The sequence below is a fragment of the Elephas maximus genome, chromosome 24, assembly GCF_024166365.1.
Source record: "Elephas maximus indicus isolate mEleMax1 chromosome 24, mEleMax1 primary haplotype, whole genome shotgun sequence".
Lineage (NCBI taxonomy): Eukaryota > Metazoa > Chordata > Mammalia > Proboscidea > Elephantidae > Elephas > Elephas maximus.
Genome location: NC_064842.1, coordinates 18,375,064 through 18,392,451, shown reverse-complemented (window position 1 = coordinate 18,392,451; position 17,388 = coordinate 18,375,064). Strand labels below are relative to the sequence as shown.

Below are 17,388 nucleotides of genomic sequence, written 5' to 3'. Positions count from 1 at the left end.
ATCAAATTATGATTTAACTTTGGAAACAATATAGCTTTCATATTTTTAATGCAAAAATATTAAGCTTATCAAGGATCTCATATGCTGTCTACCATGAGCCTGAGGAATCCAGTAAATGGCTTCCCCCAGCATGATTTAAATATGGATATAAAATCCAAGGGCAAAAATGCATGCTTGATAAGAACCTCTGGGATTACAACAGGGAAAAATAGAAGTTTTTTTTTTTTTTTTTTAATTCTGCCCACCTCAGGATGAAAGAGGAGTTGAAATAACTGGGAGAGGGTAGTGGTCTGGGGTATCCAGCATAAGAAATGCAACAAGCAAGAGCTGCAACACGTGAAGCAGCTGCAGACCTGCAGAAAACTCCAGATACTTTGATGAGGTGCCTGAGCTCAGCAGCCCCACTGCTGACCCTGTGCCACTCCATTCCTGGATGTAACTCTCAGAGCGCAGGACAGGCTGGAAGGATCTGTATTCCTGGGAGGCAAAATTCTGTGTGTGTGTGGTGGTGGTGGTGGTGGTGGTTTTTTTTTTTTTTTTTTAAAGCAAACCATTTATTCACTCATTAACTATTTCCTGAGGGGCTGTAGTGAAGAAGACATGGTCCTTGCCACGAAGGGAGCTCTGGCACAGTCAGGGAGACAGAAATGTAGCTAGCAGATCACTACAACAAGGCAGCCTGTGGTTACAGAAGATGCAAAGTCCTAGGGTGCTCAGAGGAGGGAGGGACCAGTGGGCTCCAGGGAAGCTCGGGAGGCCTTAACAGATGAGGAGAGCTCAGCTCTGCTCCTTCCAGCGGTAGCAGCTATTCCCAGAAGAAAGCTACTTATCCAGTCCCAGAGAGACTCCGAAGAAGTCATGACTCCTCTGTGAACCTCGGTTTCCCCAAATGGATAATGAGGAGATGGGACTAGATAATTTCTAGTCCCAGTGTGTTGTACAAAACACCATGCCAGACAGAGCTCGGAGCTGTAGGCTTTGGTTTTGTTTCCAGGTATTTGTGTTACTAATTTCTAGTTTAATTCCACTGTGGTCAGAGAATTTATTTTGAATGACGTGAATTCTTTCACATTTTCTGAGACTTGCTTTATGGCCCATTGTGGGATCTGCCTTGGCAAATGTCTGTTTTTACTTGAAAAGAATGTGTAATCTGTGGTTGGGTAGAGAGGTCTATACATTGGTTGGTAGTGTTGTTCAAGTCTTCTATATCCTTGCTGATTTTCTGTCTCTTCTACCAATTGTTGAGAAAGGGGTATTGAAATTGTTGACTATAACTATGGATTTATCTATTTCTCTTTGCAGTTCTATCAGTTTTTGCTTTATTCATTTTGAAGCTCTGTTACTAGATGTATACACATTTAGGATTGACCACTTGATCATTACAAAATGACCTTCCTTATCCCTGGTGATAGTCTATGCTCAGAAATCTTTGTCTGATTTTAATATATCCCTTCCATCTTTTTTATTATTGTTAGTATATCTTTCCCACGCTTTTACTTTATTAAACTCTTTTATTTTGAGATAATTGAAGATTCACATGCAGTATAAGAAATAACACAGAGAGATCCTGTAGCCTTTACCCAGTTCCCCCCAATGTTAACATCTCACATAGCCATAGTACAACAGCACAACCACCAATCTGTCCTCCATTTCAGTAGTTTTGCCTTTGATTTCAAAGGGTTATAGAAATGGGATCATACAGTATGCAACCTTTGGGATGGGGCTTTTTCACTCGACATAATTCCCTGGAGATTTACCCAGGTTGTTGCTTATATCAAGCTCGTTCCTTTTTATTGCTGAGTGGTATTCCAGGATATAGATGTTGAAGCAATATCTGTTAAGAGAACATCTGGGTCGTTTCCAGTAATAAAGCTGCTATAAATATTTGCATAAAGGTTTTTGTAAGGACATAAGTTTTTATTTTTCTGGGATAAATTCCCAGGACTGCACTTGCTAGGTTGTATGGTAGCTGTGTGTTTAATTTTTTAAGAAACTGCCAAACTGTTTTCCAGAATGGCTGTACCATTTTGCATGTCCATAAGCAATCTATGAGTGGTTTGGTTTCTTCTCATCCTGACAAGCGTTTGGTGTTTCACTATTTTTTATTTTTACCTATTTTGATAATTGTGTGGTAGTATCTTGTTGTTATTTTAATATGCATTTCCTGAATGGCTAATGATGTTAAATATCTTTTCATGTGCTTATCGGCCAACTGTATATACTCTTTGGTAAAATGTCCCCTCATGTTTTTTGCCCATTTTCTAATTGGGCTGTTTGTTTCTTTACTATTTTTTGAGAGCTCTTTATATGGTTTGCAAATATTTTCTCCCTTCTGTAGCATCTCTTTCATCCTCTTAACAGGGTCTTTTGCAGAGTTTTGATAAAGTCCAGTTCATCACGTTCCTTTTATGGACCATGCTTTCAGTGTCAAGTCTAAGACCTCTTTACCTAGCAATACGATGTCAAAGATTTTCTCCTACGTTTTCCTTAAAGTTTTTAGTTTTACATTTAGGGCCATGATCCATTATGAGTTACTTTTTGATAAGGTATAAAGGTGAGGTTCATTTTCTTGCCTATGAATGTCTAATTGCTGCAGCACAATTGTTGAAACTGCTATTCTTCTGCCACTGAATTACCTTTACAGAAATCGGTTGGTTATATTTGTGTGTTCTATTTCTGGGTTCTCTATTCAGTTCCACTGATCTATGTATCTCTCCTCCAACACCATGCTGTCTTGATTACTGCAGCTGCATAGAGTAGGTTTTATTATTGAATAGAATGCTCTCTCTTTATTCTTTTTAAAAAAATGTTCTAATCTTGTCCATAGCTACAAAAATCTTGCTGAGGTTTTGACAAGCCTGTGTATCAATTTGGGAAGAACTGACATCTTTATTATATTGAGTCTCTCATGAACATGGTATATTTCTGCATTTATTCAGAACTTTTGATTTCTTTCATGACTGTTTATAATCTCAGCATATAAGTCCTGTACAGGTTTTGTTAGATGATATCTAAATGTTTCATTTTTTTAAAGCTATTGCAAGTGGTATTATATTTTTAATTTTGGCATCCACATGTTCATTGCTAACATGCAGAAATAGTTTTTTTTGTATGTTGATTTTGTATCCTGCAACCTTGCCGAATTCATTTATTAGTTCTAGAAGTTTTTTGATAGATTCTTTGAGATTTTGTACATAAACAATGATGTAATCTGCCAATAGGGGCAGCTCGACTTTTTCCAATCTATATGTCTTTTATTTTCTTTTTTTGCCTCATTGCACTGGCTAGAATTTCCAGTATTATGCTGAAGGAGTGTTGAGAGTGGACATCCTTTCCTTGGTTCCTGAGCTTAGGGGAAAAATATTCAGTCTTTTCACCATTAAGTATAGTGTTAGCTGTAAGTGTTTTGTAGATGCTCTTTATCAAGTTGAGGAAGGTTCTCCTCTATTCCTATTTTTCTAAGCTTTCATCATGAATTCTGTCAAATGCTTTTTCTGTATCAATTGATGTAATCATATGGATTTGCTCCTTTAGCCTGTTAATAGTATGATGGATGACAACAATTGATTTTTGAACACTGAACCAGACTTGCATCCCTGGAATAATCCCCGTCTGTCATGGTATATATAATTCTTTTTATATGTTGCTAAATACTATTTGCAAATATTATGGGTTTTTTTGCATCTATATTCGTAAGGGATATTCATTTGTAAAATTTTTTTTCTTGTTTTTGCTTGGTTTTGCTATCTGGATAATACTAGTTTCATAAAATTAATTGGGATGTGTTCCCTCCTCTTTTATTTTCTGTAAGACATTGTATAGAACTGATGTTAATTCTCCTTTAAACTTTTGGTAGAATTCACCAATGAAACCATCTAAACCTGGAGTTTTCTTTTTGAGGAGTTTTAAAACTACTACTTAAATTTCCTTAATAGTTATTGAGTTATTCAAATCATCTATTTGATATTGGGTGAAGAATCAATCCGTTTCGTATAAGTTGTCAAATATATGTGTATCGTGTTGTTTGTAGTATCCCCTCATTATCCTTCGATGTCTGCAGTGTCTGTAGCGATAGCTTCTGTCTCATTCCTGATATTGGTACTTTGTGTCTTCTTTTCTTCTTAGACTTGATAGAGGTTTGCCAGTTTCACTGATCTTTTTAAACAGTCATCTCTTTGTTTCATCAATTTTCTCTATTGTTTTCTACTTCACTGATTTGTGCTCTTTATTATTTCCTTTCTTCTGCTCGCTTTAGGCTTATTTTGCACTTTTTCTAGGTTCTTAGAAGTGGGAGGTTAGATCATTAATTTGAGATTTTCCCTCTTTGAATGTTTGTATTTAGTGCTATAAATTTCCCTCTCAGAACTAACTTTGCTGTGTCCTAGAAATTGTAGTGTGTTGTATTCTCATTTTCATTCAATTCTATGTATATTTTAATTACAAGTAAATTGGTTGTCTGTTTTCCAGTGATTGGAGATTTTCCTGTTATCTTTCTGTTCTTGATTTCTACTTTTGTTCTGTAGTGATTAGAGAATATACTTTGTATGGTTGCAATTTTTTAAATTTGTAGAGGTTTGTTTTATGGCTCAAGATATATATATATATATATGCTCTATCTTAATAGATGTTCTGTGGGGACATTACTATATATTGTAATATCTGGAGCAACCACTGATGTGTATTCTGCTACTGTTAGGTAGAAGGTACTGTGAATATCCATTAGATCCTGTTGGTTGATGGTATTGTTAAGCTCTTCTATTTCCTTGTTGATTTTCTAATTACTCTATCATATATTGAGGAAGGTGTCTTGATATTCCTAACTGTACATGTAGACTTATCTGTTTTTCTTTTCACTTCTATCAGGTTTTGCTTCACATGTTTTGTAGCTGTGTTGTTTGGTAAATACACATTTAGATTACTGTGTCTTCTTGCTAGACTGACCAATTTATCGTTATATAATGTCTTTGTCTCTAGTAATTTTCACTGCTCTGAAGTGTACTTTATCTGATATCAGTATAGCCATACATGCTTTTTTTTGATTAATCATTTTTGCATGATATACATTTTTCTGTCCTTTTTCTTCCAGCTGGTCTATATACCATTACATTTGAAGTGAATTTCTTATACTTAGGTCATGTTTTTTAATCTACTCTGCCAATATCTGTCTTTTAGGTGGTATATTTAGACCATTTACATTTAATGTAATAATATATTAGGGCTTAAGTCCATTTTATTTCTTGTTTGCTTTCTCTGTTTTTATTCTGTTTTCTTTTTCCTTCTTTCTGTTAAGTTACTTGAATTTTTTTGGTTTTACTTTTAGCATTCTGTGGTGCATTTTTCGTGGTTGCTCTAGGTATTACCAGTAGACTGATAATTATGCATATATATTATATCACCACTTTACTAGATCAAATGAAGTGTAGACGTCTTATCACCCTTTACATCCTTTGTCCTCCCCCATTTATATAATTGTCTTCAATATCTCCTCTATATGCATTTAGGAGCACAACAGTGTTGTAATTTTTGCGTCAATCATTAAACATAATTTTGAAACCTCAAGAGGAGAAGGAAAGTATTTTATATACCCCTATTTCTGCTTCCATGTTCTCTCTTCCTTCTGGTGTTCCAAGAGTCCTTCTTTTATCATTTCCTTTCTGTTTAGGGTAGATCTGTTGGCGACAAATTCTTAGTTTTCCTTCATCTGAGAATGTTTTGATTTCCCCTTCATGGACTGAAGGATGTTTTTGAATATAGGTTTCTGAGTTAATATTTCTTTTCTTTTAGTACTTGAAAAATCTTGTACCACTTTCTTCCGGCCTCCGTGGTTTCTGATGAGAAAACCACTGTCATTTAAACTGTTCTTCCCTCATTGGTAAGGTGGCATTTTTCTCTTGCTGCTTTTATTTTGTCTTTAGTTTCCAGAAGTTTGACTACAATGTGGATTTCTTTGGGTTTATCCTGTTCGTGGTTTGCTAAGCTTCTTGAATCTGTAGGATTATGTCTTTTGCCAAATTTGGGAAGCTTTCAGCCATTATTACTTCAAGCAATTTTTCCACCCCCATCTCTTTATCCTATCCTCCTGGGACTTCAGTGACACAAATATTAGTCTTTGGTTATTGCTCCCACAGATCCCTGAGGCACTGTTTACTTTTTTTCAATGTTTTTGCTCTATTTTCAGATTGGGTAATTTCTGTTGTTCTAGCTTCAACTTCACTAATTCCTATGTCCCCTCCATTCTGTTATTAAGTTCCATTCTGTTTATTTTGGTTATCGTATCCCTCAATTCTGGAATTTTCATAGGTTTCTTTTTTGTATCTTCTGTTTCTTTGCCAAGATTTCCTATTTTTTTATTTTCAGTGTGTTCATAATAGCTTGTTGAAGCATTTTCGTTATTGTTGTTTTATATGTATATTTTTTCCTCTTTTTTTACTGTGCTGAAAATATACACACCAAAACATCTGCCAACACAACATTCACATTTACAGTTTAATGACATTGATTACATTTTTCATGTTGTGCCACCATTATTGCTATCCTTTTCCAAAATATTCCACCACCATTAACATTAAACTCAATGCCCGTCAAACAAAAAACTCCCATTTTCCCCTTTTCTCCCACTCCTGGTAACCATTAGTCATCCTTGCATTCTATATAGCTATTTCTTTCATATAAATGATATCACACAGTTATGTCCTTTTGTGACTGAGCGATTTTGCTCAGCATAATGTGTTTTCAAGGTACACCATGTCATGGTATGCATCGGAAATTCATTTCTCTTTATGGCTGCATAATATGCCATTGTATGTATATACCCCATTTCATTTATCCATTTATATGTTGATGGACATTTTGGTTGTTTCCGCCTTTTTTGGCTCTTATGAAAAGTGCTGTGTGCAGGTTTTAGTTTGCATTCCTGCTTTCACTTCTTCTGGATATATATCTAGTTTGGGATTGCTGGGTCATAAAGTAATTCTATGTTCAACTTTGTGAGGAACTGCCAAAGTGTTTTCCACTAGAGCTACACCATTTTACATTCCCACAGCAATGGACAAAGGTTTCAGTTTCTCCACAACCTCACCAACACCTGTTGTTTTCCTTTTTTTTTTTAAAAAATCATTGTAATTATAATGGGGATGAGGTGATACTTCATTGTGATTTGATTTGCATCTCCTTAATGGTTAATGATGTTGAGCATCCTTCCATATGCTGGTTAGTCATTTGAATATCTTCTTTGGTGAACTGTTCAAGTCATTTGCACATTTTTTGATTGGATTGCTTGTCTTTTTGTTGTTAGGCTATAGAAGATTTATATATGTGTGTGGGTGTATATATATATTGCATATCAGGCCCTTGACTGATATATGGGTTTGATTTTCATATCCCTAATGGCTAATGACATTCAGCATCTTTTCACGTGCTTATTGGCTATTTGTATATGCTAGCCTCATATGCATGCAAAAGCTGGACTGTGAAAGAGGAAAACCAAAGAACTCTGACACATTTGAATTATGGTGCTGGTGAAGAATATTGACTATACCAGGGACTGCAAGAAGAATGAATGAATCTGTCTTGGAGGAAGTACAGCCAGAATTTTCCTTAGAAGCAATGATAGCAAGACTTTGTCTCACTTACTTTGGACATATTATCAGGAAGGACCAATCACTGGAGAAGGGGACAGCATGCTTGGTAAAGTAGAAGGCTAGTGAAAAAGGAGAAGATCCTCAGGAAGATGGATTGATACAGTGTCTGCAACAACGAGCTCAAAGACAGCAACAATTGTGAGGATGGTTCAGGATCGGGCAATGTTTCATAAGGTCGCTATGAGCTGGAACCAACTCAGCAGCATCTAACAACAACAGAAACCAAACTAATTTTTATGTGATGACCTTGTACCCTGCCACTTTGCTGAACTTATTTATTAGTTATAATAGCTTTCTTGTAGAATCTTTAAGTTTTTTTTTAATGTATAAGATCATGTCATCTACAAAAAGGGATCGATTGACTTCCCCCTTCCCCATTTGGATACTTTTTTTTTTCTACCCTAATTGCTCTGGCTGGGACTTATAGAATGATACTGAATAGCAGTGGTGAGAGCAGGCATGCATCCTTGTCTTGTTGCTGATTTTAATGAGAAGGCTCTCAGTCTTTCCCCACTGGGTATGTTAGCTGTTAGTTTTTGATAAATGCCCTTTATAATATTGAAGAATTCATTTTCTAATCCTATCTTGTTGAGCATTTTTATCATGAAAGGCTGTTGAATTTTGTCAAATGTCTTTTTTTCATTGATTCAGATGATTACATTCTTTCCCCTTATTCTAGTAATGTGGTGTATTACATTGATTAATTTTCTAATGTTAAACCATTCTTGCATTCCTGGGATAAATCCCACTTGACATGGTGTATAATCCTTTTAATATGTTTTTGGATTCAGTTTGCTAATATTTTCATACCTATGTTCATTAGGGATAATGGTCTATAGTTTTCTTGTGATGTCTTTGTCTGGCTTTGGTATTAAGATAATGGCTTGCCTCATAGAATGAGTTTGAAAGTGTTCCCACCTCTTCTATTTTTTTGGAAAAGTTTAAGTAGGATTGGGCTCATTTCTACTATAAATTCCTCAGTGAAGCCTTCTGGTCCAGGACTTTATTTATTTATTTTTTTGGTGGAAGGTTTTTAATTACTGATACAATCTCTTTCCCTGTTATGGTCTGTTGATATCTATTATTTCTTCTTGAGTCAATGTAGGTAGTTTGTGTTTCAATAAATTTGTCCATTTTTTCCAAGTTACATAATTTGTTGGTGTATAAGTGTTCATATTATTCTCTTAGAATCCTTTTTATTTCTATGAGGTCAGTTTTAATGTCCTCACTTTGATTTCTAATTTTAGATATTTACATTTTCTTTCTCTTTTTGTCAGTTTAGCCAAAGGTTTATCTATTTTATTGATCTTGAAAAAAAAAAAACTCATGGTTTCATTGATTCTATTGTTTTTTCTATTCTCTATTTCTGCTGTGATCTTTATTTATTTACTTTCTTCTGGTAGCCTCAGGTTTAGTTTGTTCTTCTTTAATTCTTCAAGTTGTAGAGTTAGGCTACTGATTTCAGATCTTTGCTATTTTTTAATATAGTTGTTTATTGTTATAAATTTCCCTCTGAGTACTGCTTTTGCTGCATCCCACAAGTTTTGGTATGTTGTTTCATTCTTGTTTGACATCAAGTATTTTTTGATTTTGCCTTTTACCCAGTGGTTGTTCAGTACTGTGTTATTTAGTTTCTAAGTATTTGTGTATTTTCCAGTTTCCTTTGTTATTAGCTTCATTCCATTTGTGATCGGAGAAGATGCTTTGTATTTATTTTTAAATACATTGTTTTTAAATTTATTGAGACTTGCTTTGTGTCCTAACATATGGTCTATCCTGGAGAATGTTCACTGTGTCCTGGAGAAGAATATATATTGTGCTGTTGCTGGATGGAGTGTTCTATGTATGTCTGTTAGTGTAGTAGTTGGTTAATAGTGTTGTTTAGGTTTTCTTTTTCTTTTATTAATCTTATTTCTACTTGTTCTACGCATTATCAAACTACTCCAACTACTATTGTAGAGCTGGCTATTTCTTCCTTCAATTCTGTCAGTGTTTGCTTAATAAATTTGGGGGCTCGTTAGGTGCATAAATACCTATAATAGTTATGTCTTCTTGATGAATTGTCTCTTTTTTCATTATATAGTACCCTTCCTTTTCCTCTTACAATAGATTTTGACTTAAAGTCTATTTTGCCTGGTATTAAAATTGTTGCACCTGCTCTGTGCTGGCTACTGCTTGCATGAAATGTTTTCTTCCATTCTCTCACTTTGATTTTATTAATGACTTTGTGCCTAAGGCATGTCTCTTGTGGACAATATATATATGGGGCCTTTTTTAAAATATATATGTATATACATTCTGCCACTCTCTGTTGATTGGTGCATTTAATCAATTTACATTCACAGTAATTACCAATAAAGGGGGACTGAAAGCGTTTTTATGATGGCTGCTTTAAAATTTTTGTTATGTAATTCTAACATCTCTGTTATCTTGTTCTTGTCATCTATTGATTGTCCTTTATTCATTTGAGGTCTTCCTGGTTCTTGGTATGATGAGTGATTTTTTTTATTGAAATCTGAACATTTGGGTATTGTGTTGAGGCTGAATTTTATTTAAACCTTGTCTTTTACCTGGTTTCCTCTGACACCACTCTAGCAGATCATGGGGATGATACCTGATTACTGCCTGGTGGGGGTATAATTCCATGTTCCCCACTCAGTTCCTCATTAATATTGGGCTTATATGTCTTGGCAGGTAAATGCCTACTTGTTTTAATAAGGCTTAATCACTGTGATTGCATTTTACCCACCATTCATTTTGTTATCTTCTCTATCATTGGTTCAGAAACATATTCCTGAAATTACTATTCTATATTTGGAGGTCAGTAAGGGACATTCATAAACATAAGAGTCAGGGATTTCCAAGCAGCTCTTTAGGGATATTAGTGATGATTAGAGCACAGCACCTCTACATGCCCTCCCACTTGCCCATATGTTGAGGTTTGTTGTTACACATTTAGAGGTTTTTTTTTTTTTTTTTTTTTAACATAGAGACACTTAGAAAGTACATGGCGAGGCTTCAGGAAGTCCCTGACGTCCCCTCTCCCACAAAATATACAAATGCTATGTGTATGCGTGAGTGGGTGGTTATCATCAGATTACTAAGAAAGAGCATGACCCTCAAGAGGTTAAGAATCACTGTAATAGATAAAGAAATGAGAATAATAGAATTTGCACATTCTAAATATAGCCAATTTAATGGGCTGGAAATCAGGGTGCAAGCTGGAGTAGACAGAGACAAGTGTGATTGGGCTTTGGGCTCCCCCTGGATGTGCTAAAGTAGCTAATAACTCTCTTGAGAGGAGCAGAGTCCAGGACTTGTTGCCTTCAGAAGCTGCCTGGCCTGCACTCCAAGTTCAGGCCCAAGAAAAGCTAAAAAGGTCCCCCAAATGTAAAATCCTTCAACAAAATGAAATGGGAATTAAGACTGTAATGCAAGAAATCTAAATCTGGATTAAAAAATGGCTCTAGAGGAGGAAAATGTCTGGCTTTCTACTATCTGACTTCTGCTAACAAAGCAGCAACTCTGGGGACAGGAAGAGGGAGACTGGAAAACGTAGAGCTCATGGAAAATAAACAGGGTCCTTGGAAAGATAGCCCAGATGGGAACAGTTGCCCTTGAGGTCCAAGAAGTCAAATTAGTAGCAAACAAAATCCTTCCAAGAAAAAAATAGAAACAAAAGTAGATTAAAGATAGGAGAAAGCAGGAGGGAGCGCTGTGAAGGGACCCCAGGACTGTCCTGTGGCAGCAATCATAAGAATTTCCCAACGAGCCCAGTGAAGATGGAAACCTAAACCAAATTAGAGCTGGGCTAAGTGGATTCCTTTCCTGGAGAGGCTGGGGTCTAACTGGATCTGTAGCAAATTCTGTTCCTGAAGCTTTTTTGATTTTTGTTCCAAACTCAGCCTTTGCACCCCTGATTCAAGCTATTTCATTCCCTTATTTCAGTGGTTTCTAGGGCAAGAAAGAAGAATATCCAGGGGTGCCAGTCTAAAGAGCGCATGCATTTCAAAGGGCAAAGAGTATCTGTCCTCCCTTTCCCCTCTCTGGGCTCCCTGAGTGTTGAGGAAGCTCAGGAAGACGTGCTGTTTGCAGGAGGAAGCTGACCTGATTCTAGACTCAGGTCGCCTGAGTTCGCAAAGAGATAGACGTGTTCAGGCAGTCCCTCTGCTAGCAAATACTCAACAGAGGTTGCGAGAAGATCTGGTCTGTTAGTCATACACAGCTGAAAGAACAGGGCCAGGGTGGGGCTTTTAAAGTCCTTTATTCATTAAAAAAAAAAAAAATCCCTTCATTCAAACACATATTTAACAGAATCTGCTGTATTTGGGGCATGTGTGTCAGTGTTAGGTGGAGGCACAACAGGCACATAAGTCAGGGTCCCTGGAGGAATTCCCACTCTAAGTGGGACAAACACAGATGGGAACTCCTGGGGAGCAGGTATATTGCATAATTTGTTCAAGGGATCAGAATATCACCCCAAACTACAAGCACAAGTGCTAAAGAGACTGGGTAGTGGGGGCATGATCAGAACGAGGATTCCTGTAACAATTATAATCCTTTATATTCTCAAAATGCTTGGGACTTGGTAAAGCTGGCTCTCACACTATCTTATTTAATTCTCAAAACAACTCTATGGGGGCAGGTATTATCCTAACTTAAAAAGTAAGAAAATTATGTTCAGAGGGATTAAGTGACTTGCTGAAAACCCTATGAGTGCAGGGTTTTCAACTCTGGAACACAAGGGGTCGCCATGAGTCAGAATCAACAGCAACTGGTTTGGTGTTTTTGGTTTTCAAGTCATAAAATTGGTAAGTGGTGAGACTGGAACTGGAAGCTAAAACAAAAAACCCATTGCCATCGAGTCAATTCCGATTCATAGTGACCCTATAGGACAGAATAGAACTGCCCCACAGGGTTTCCAAGGAGTGGCTGATAGATTCAAACTGCCGAGCTCTTGACCACTGTGCCACCAGGGCTCAAGAACTTGAACCTACAGGCTCTAAATCTAAATGCTCTTTCTGCTACACCACACGGCCTAGGATGAACTTTTGCTCCTTAGTGGATAATCAGAACCTGGCAAGAGATTCAGTGACCTTTTTCTAATGTCAAAGAAGAGATTTGGGGTAAGGCCACAACTTCAGGTCTCATCACAGGTATTCCAATGCTGCTCCCAGAATGTCTCTCATTTGGTGGCTATCAGGGGCGATGGTTGACCTGATCTTTGGGATTCCCAGAACCCAGTGCCGTCGAGTCGGTTCCCATTAGGAGATGCTAAAATGATTATCAAAGAAACCTCCTGGAGGAGGTGAGGAAACCTCACAAGAGATGAGGATGACAGAGAAGGAAGGAGGCACCAGGGGAAATCAGAGACTCATTAGAAGGGCCCGCTATGGCTAGCGCCATCAGCCCCACCCATGTTATCCCAGCCCCACCCATGTTATCCCCTAAAGCTATACCTACATGTCTGTCTGGGTTCAAAAAGGCTTGTCTTTGCAGCTGAGGGTATTAGGTGTTTCCTTCAAGACTTCTTCATGCAATGGCCAAAGCCTCACGTGAAGAACAGAAAAGGCCCCAATCTCCTCTGATTTCTCCCCCACACTTCCCTCTGACTTGGCATCAGCAACCCAGATAGATCTGAAAGGACTTCTACACACTGAATCCTACTAGAAAAACCTCATCTATTTTGCTGAGCCAGTCCATAGGGAACAAACAGAGCCTTGGATTCTAGCCTGGATTTAATGACTTGTTCACAGGTCTGTCTCCTCCACTAAATTGTAAGGACAACACTGGGTCTTATTCTGATTAATAGAAGCATTTAGTGAACATGTGCTGAATTAAACTGAACAAACTAGACCTGGCTCTGCCTCAGTGTGACTTTGGAGAATCTTGGATGTCTCCAAGCCTTAGCCCTTTCATTTTCAAATGGGAATGAAAATGCTTGTCCCACTGACTTCATATGGCTGTCATCTGTCATAAGGACCAGATAAAATCATGCAGGTACAAGCAGTAATTAGTACTTTCCCAGTCCTATATAAATGTAAGGGATTAACCTGATCACTTATGAGACACCTACTTGCAGGTGAGCCTGGGTTGGGTACATCGTAACATGGAAATTTCCTCCATATTATTTTTCTGTTCAAAATTTCAGACAGTAGATCCTCAATAAATATTTGCTATCTGATTTGGCTGGCTGACAATTATCAGACAGACCAGAACGGGAAAGCTCCCCCTGTGACTATAAGAGACTGGTAGGTCTGGGTAAAGATGTCTATCAAGGTAAAAAGAGCAGGAAGAGTTGTGTGCCTCCAGTAAACTCCAGTGTGCTTCCTTTCAACTAGTGGCTATTTTCAATTAGAGATCAGGAAAAGGCAACATGGTTAACATGTAACAAAAACTAGCCTTAAGGGAAAGCAATTTTTAAGAATTTTTTTTAGGCATCAGTCATTTTTCTCCTCTAAATATAGGTAGCTGCCATGTGAGATCAGCTAGTCCCTGAATCCTCCATGAACAACTCCAATGCAGGACCCTGGATGCCTGTACAGAGGCTCTTCTGTAGAAAAGGACGTTGTCGCCCAGAGGATTTCATAAAGTGTCAAGTGTTCCCCACGTGTGGGATCTCCACAGAGCCCACAGCATCAGGGCCAGATGAGCACATGAGCTCTCATTCTGGAAGGCCATGGATTGGGTGAGAAGGGAGCTCTGCCTTAGTGGAAAGCCAGGACTAAGTGCTGGCCCAAGGGCAGTCAAGGACAGCAGAGAGCCCTGGGCCCCTAGGGCAGAGGAGACTCACTGAGAGGGCGAAAATAAACACCACTCTTTAACAATGTATTCCAACACTGACCCAGTTCTCCCATTCAGGTTCTCAGCACTTATTGCCAGGATTGTATTGACCTGCCTCCTCCTCCTCCTTTCCTCCAATAAGAGATATTTACTAAGCTCCAGGTACCTTACTTGACACTGAACTGGTTATAAAGATATATAACAACAAACACAAGGGCTCCACAGTGTCCGGGGTGCGGGGCTGATGTGTGTGTATGTGTGTGCTCCACTGACAGTGAGTAAAGGGTTGTGGGAACACAAGGAGGAAATGACATTTGAGCTGAGCCTTAAAGGATCAGTAGAGTACAGCTGGGAGAGGGGTAAGGGTGAGGAGGGCATTTGACTTTGTAAAGATCTAAGTGTGAGCACTTCAGGGGTGCTTGGGCAATGATGAGTGGCACAGCCTGCACAGAGTGTGTGGAGACGGAGGAAGGATATATGGAGTCTGCAAAGGAGAATATATAGAAAGACTGTCAAGAGTCTTGATTGACCTGCAAGGAATCTGGACTGTGTTCTATGGGCAGCAGGTGCATAGGCAGGGAGAAGGGTGACTTGTTCACTATGGAGTAGACTACAGGTACAGTAGTGCCTTGAAGCTGGTTTGTATCAGTGTAGGGGAGCTGACTGTTAAATTTTTATGATTTTTTGCAAACTGGTTGATTTCACATTGGTGAAACCAACCACACCACAGAAATGGACATACATTATATAAATCAAGACCTCTTTTTGGGTGAGTGGGGCTGGTTGTTAAACACACCCTTGTGCATGTGTATGCTAAAAATCACAAAGATGAGGGCCAGCAACAGCCATGAAAAGGTTGCCAGGCAGAACTATACAAGATCTTGGGAAACTCACCAGTCTCAGATTCTTCATTGCTTGGGGAAACATGCCTTGATGTAACTGCAGTTTGCCAACTTTCATTACCTGCACACCTCTGACAGGATGGCTTCCTGGGTAGAAAATCCTGGAAGACACCAAAAAGCAAACAGTGTAAGTAGCTTTCATCTTTGCAGTAAGCATTTATTTCATCAGGAGACTATGAAAGTGAAAGCAAACCCTGGCTGTGAATGTTAATGAGCTAGTGAAAGGAAATTAGCTCTGCCATCCAAGAGAAGGCAATACTGAGGGGGATAAGCACATCATTAGTCTCTTACTCCCCAGAATCCCTTCTGCATTAGAAAAATGACAGACTGGCATAGCTCTCCAATAAATAGTAGATAAGAGAAGCAAAAATTTGGATCTTGTTTTTATATTAGGGGAGGAGGACCAGGTGCTAATCCTATCCTCTTCTGTGAAGCCCAGCACCTAGCACAGGCCTGGCACAGAAGGCCCCTTATTATATATTTGTTGAGTAAATGAATGAAGGATTTCTGGATTCTCCTCCTGCCCCTCTCCTTTAACTGCAAAGCCCTTTGATTGAATCTCAATTCTAGAGTTCATCATGGCAACCTTTCTTATAAAAAAAAAAAACCTTTCTTATAGACATTGGTATATTTATTTAATCATCTCACAGCTCCGTGACGTCCTGTAGGTAGGGGGCACTCAACTCATACTTGACCTCTTTCACATACAAGAGAATAGAATGGGGCACTGAAGTGGACCAAAGAATAAGGATCTAGGGTTATGTTTTGGGCCCACTGGTCAACAAAATGGGTGGTTTTGGGCCTCCCTGCCCCCATTCTTGGAGTTGTCCGAGCTCCTGCTGTATGTGTAGCATTGCTCCTGGGGCGGGGGAAATACCGCACTGTATATGTTATGTACTTTTCCCTCAAGGCCCAGTAACCCCGTTAGACACAAGACAAACACTCATACAACAGTTAAAAAATATTACAGGATGGGATATGAGTTAGTGCCCCAGTGAGGCCTGCCCTAGTTGAATTATGCAATTCAATGTTTGTTGAATTGAACTGAGAAAATGGTAAAGGAGTTATGAAGAATAAGAAGTGGATGATGGTTAGACCTGAGAAGGTTTTCTGAAGGAGGGAAATTGGATTTAAACTGGTTCCCAAAGATTTGGGAAGTACAATTCCAGCTGTTAAACAGCACAATCAAAGACACCCTCCAAATGTTGCTTCTCCAGAAACTATAGATGCTGCCTGTAGACATCAATAAGATAATTATAAAAGCCAGCATTATATGGGCTTGCCATGTGCCAGGAACTGTTCTAATTGTTTTTCATTCAGAAACTCAACGGAGCTCACCTTTAAGCTTTACCGCGTAATAGAAGACAGGAGTCCCTGAGCAGTACAAATGGTTATGCACACAACTACTAACCAAAAGACTGGTAGTTCAAACCCATCTAGAGGCACTCGGAATAAAGGCCTGAATGAAGATCTGCTTCTGAAAGGTCACAGTCTCAAAAACCCTATGGAGCAGTTCTACTCTGGGGTTGCCACGAATCGGAACTGACTTGACAGCATCTGGTTTGTGTGTGTGTGTGTATAACAGAGACGAGGTAGATTTACCAGGAAAGGCATGTGCATTCCCTGATATGTGTGCACATATATGCAAACCATTCCCTCTCCCTGAACCTCAACTGTTCGCCCCATGAAATCTGATATAGAAACTTTTTTCTTTCATGCCTTTAAAAAAAAAAAAAGAGGTATTTAAATCAATAGAAGGTTGGCCATGCTTCTTTTAAAGAACTGAAAAGGGGAGGGGAAGAGAAAAAAACAAAGGAGACACCTGGATTTTAGACTTTACTTCATATCCTGAGTATGCCACAAGGTCAATCGCTTCACCTCTCACCCCTTACAAAATGAATATCATTATCTACTTGTGTGGAAGAGATTTTAAGATCCCTAGACAAAAGGCTTAAGTGCACGCTGCCATTATCAGAAGGTAATTGCTCTGGACACTTTTCCTTGAAAAGCACACCTGGATTTGGAATTTTATTTTATTGTTATGAATGTGGCATAATTAAATT

The 17,388-nt window shown here is 38.3% G+C and overlaps 1 protein-coding gene across 7 annotated transcripts in view; it reads right to left on the bottom strand.

Moving 5' to 3' along the window:
• SMYD3 (SET and MYND domain containing 3) overlaps window positions 1-17,388 on the bottom strand; it is a 799,439-nt gene that overhangs the window by 18,844 nt on the left and 763,207 nt on the right. For all 7 annotated transcript variants that reach the window (XR_007515309.1, XM_049868604.1, XM_049868606.1 and 4 more), the window contains one exon: window positions 15,318-15,426. Coding sequence is in view for 6 of the 7 variants with exons in the window: in XM_049868604.1 (XP_049724561.1) it covers window positions 15,318-15,426 (109 nt within the window). In the remaining variant the exon portion in view is untranslated. The remainder of the gene's footprint in view (window positions 1-15,317; window positions 15,427-17,388) is intronic.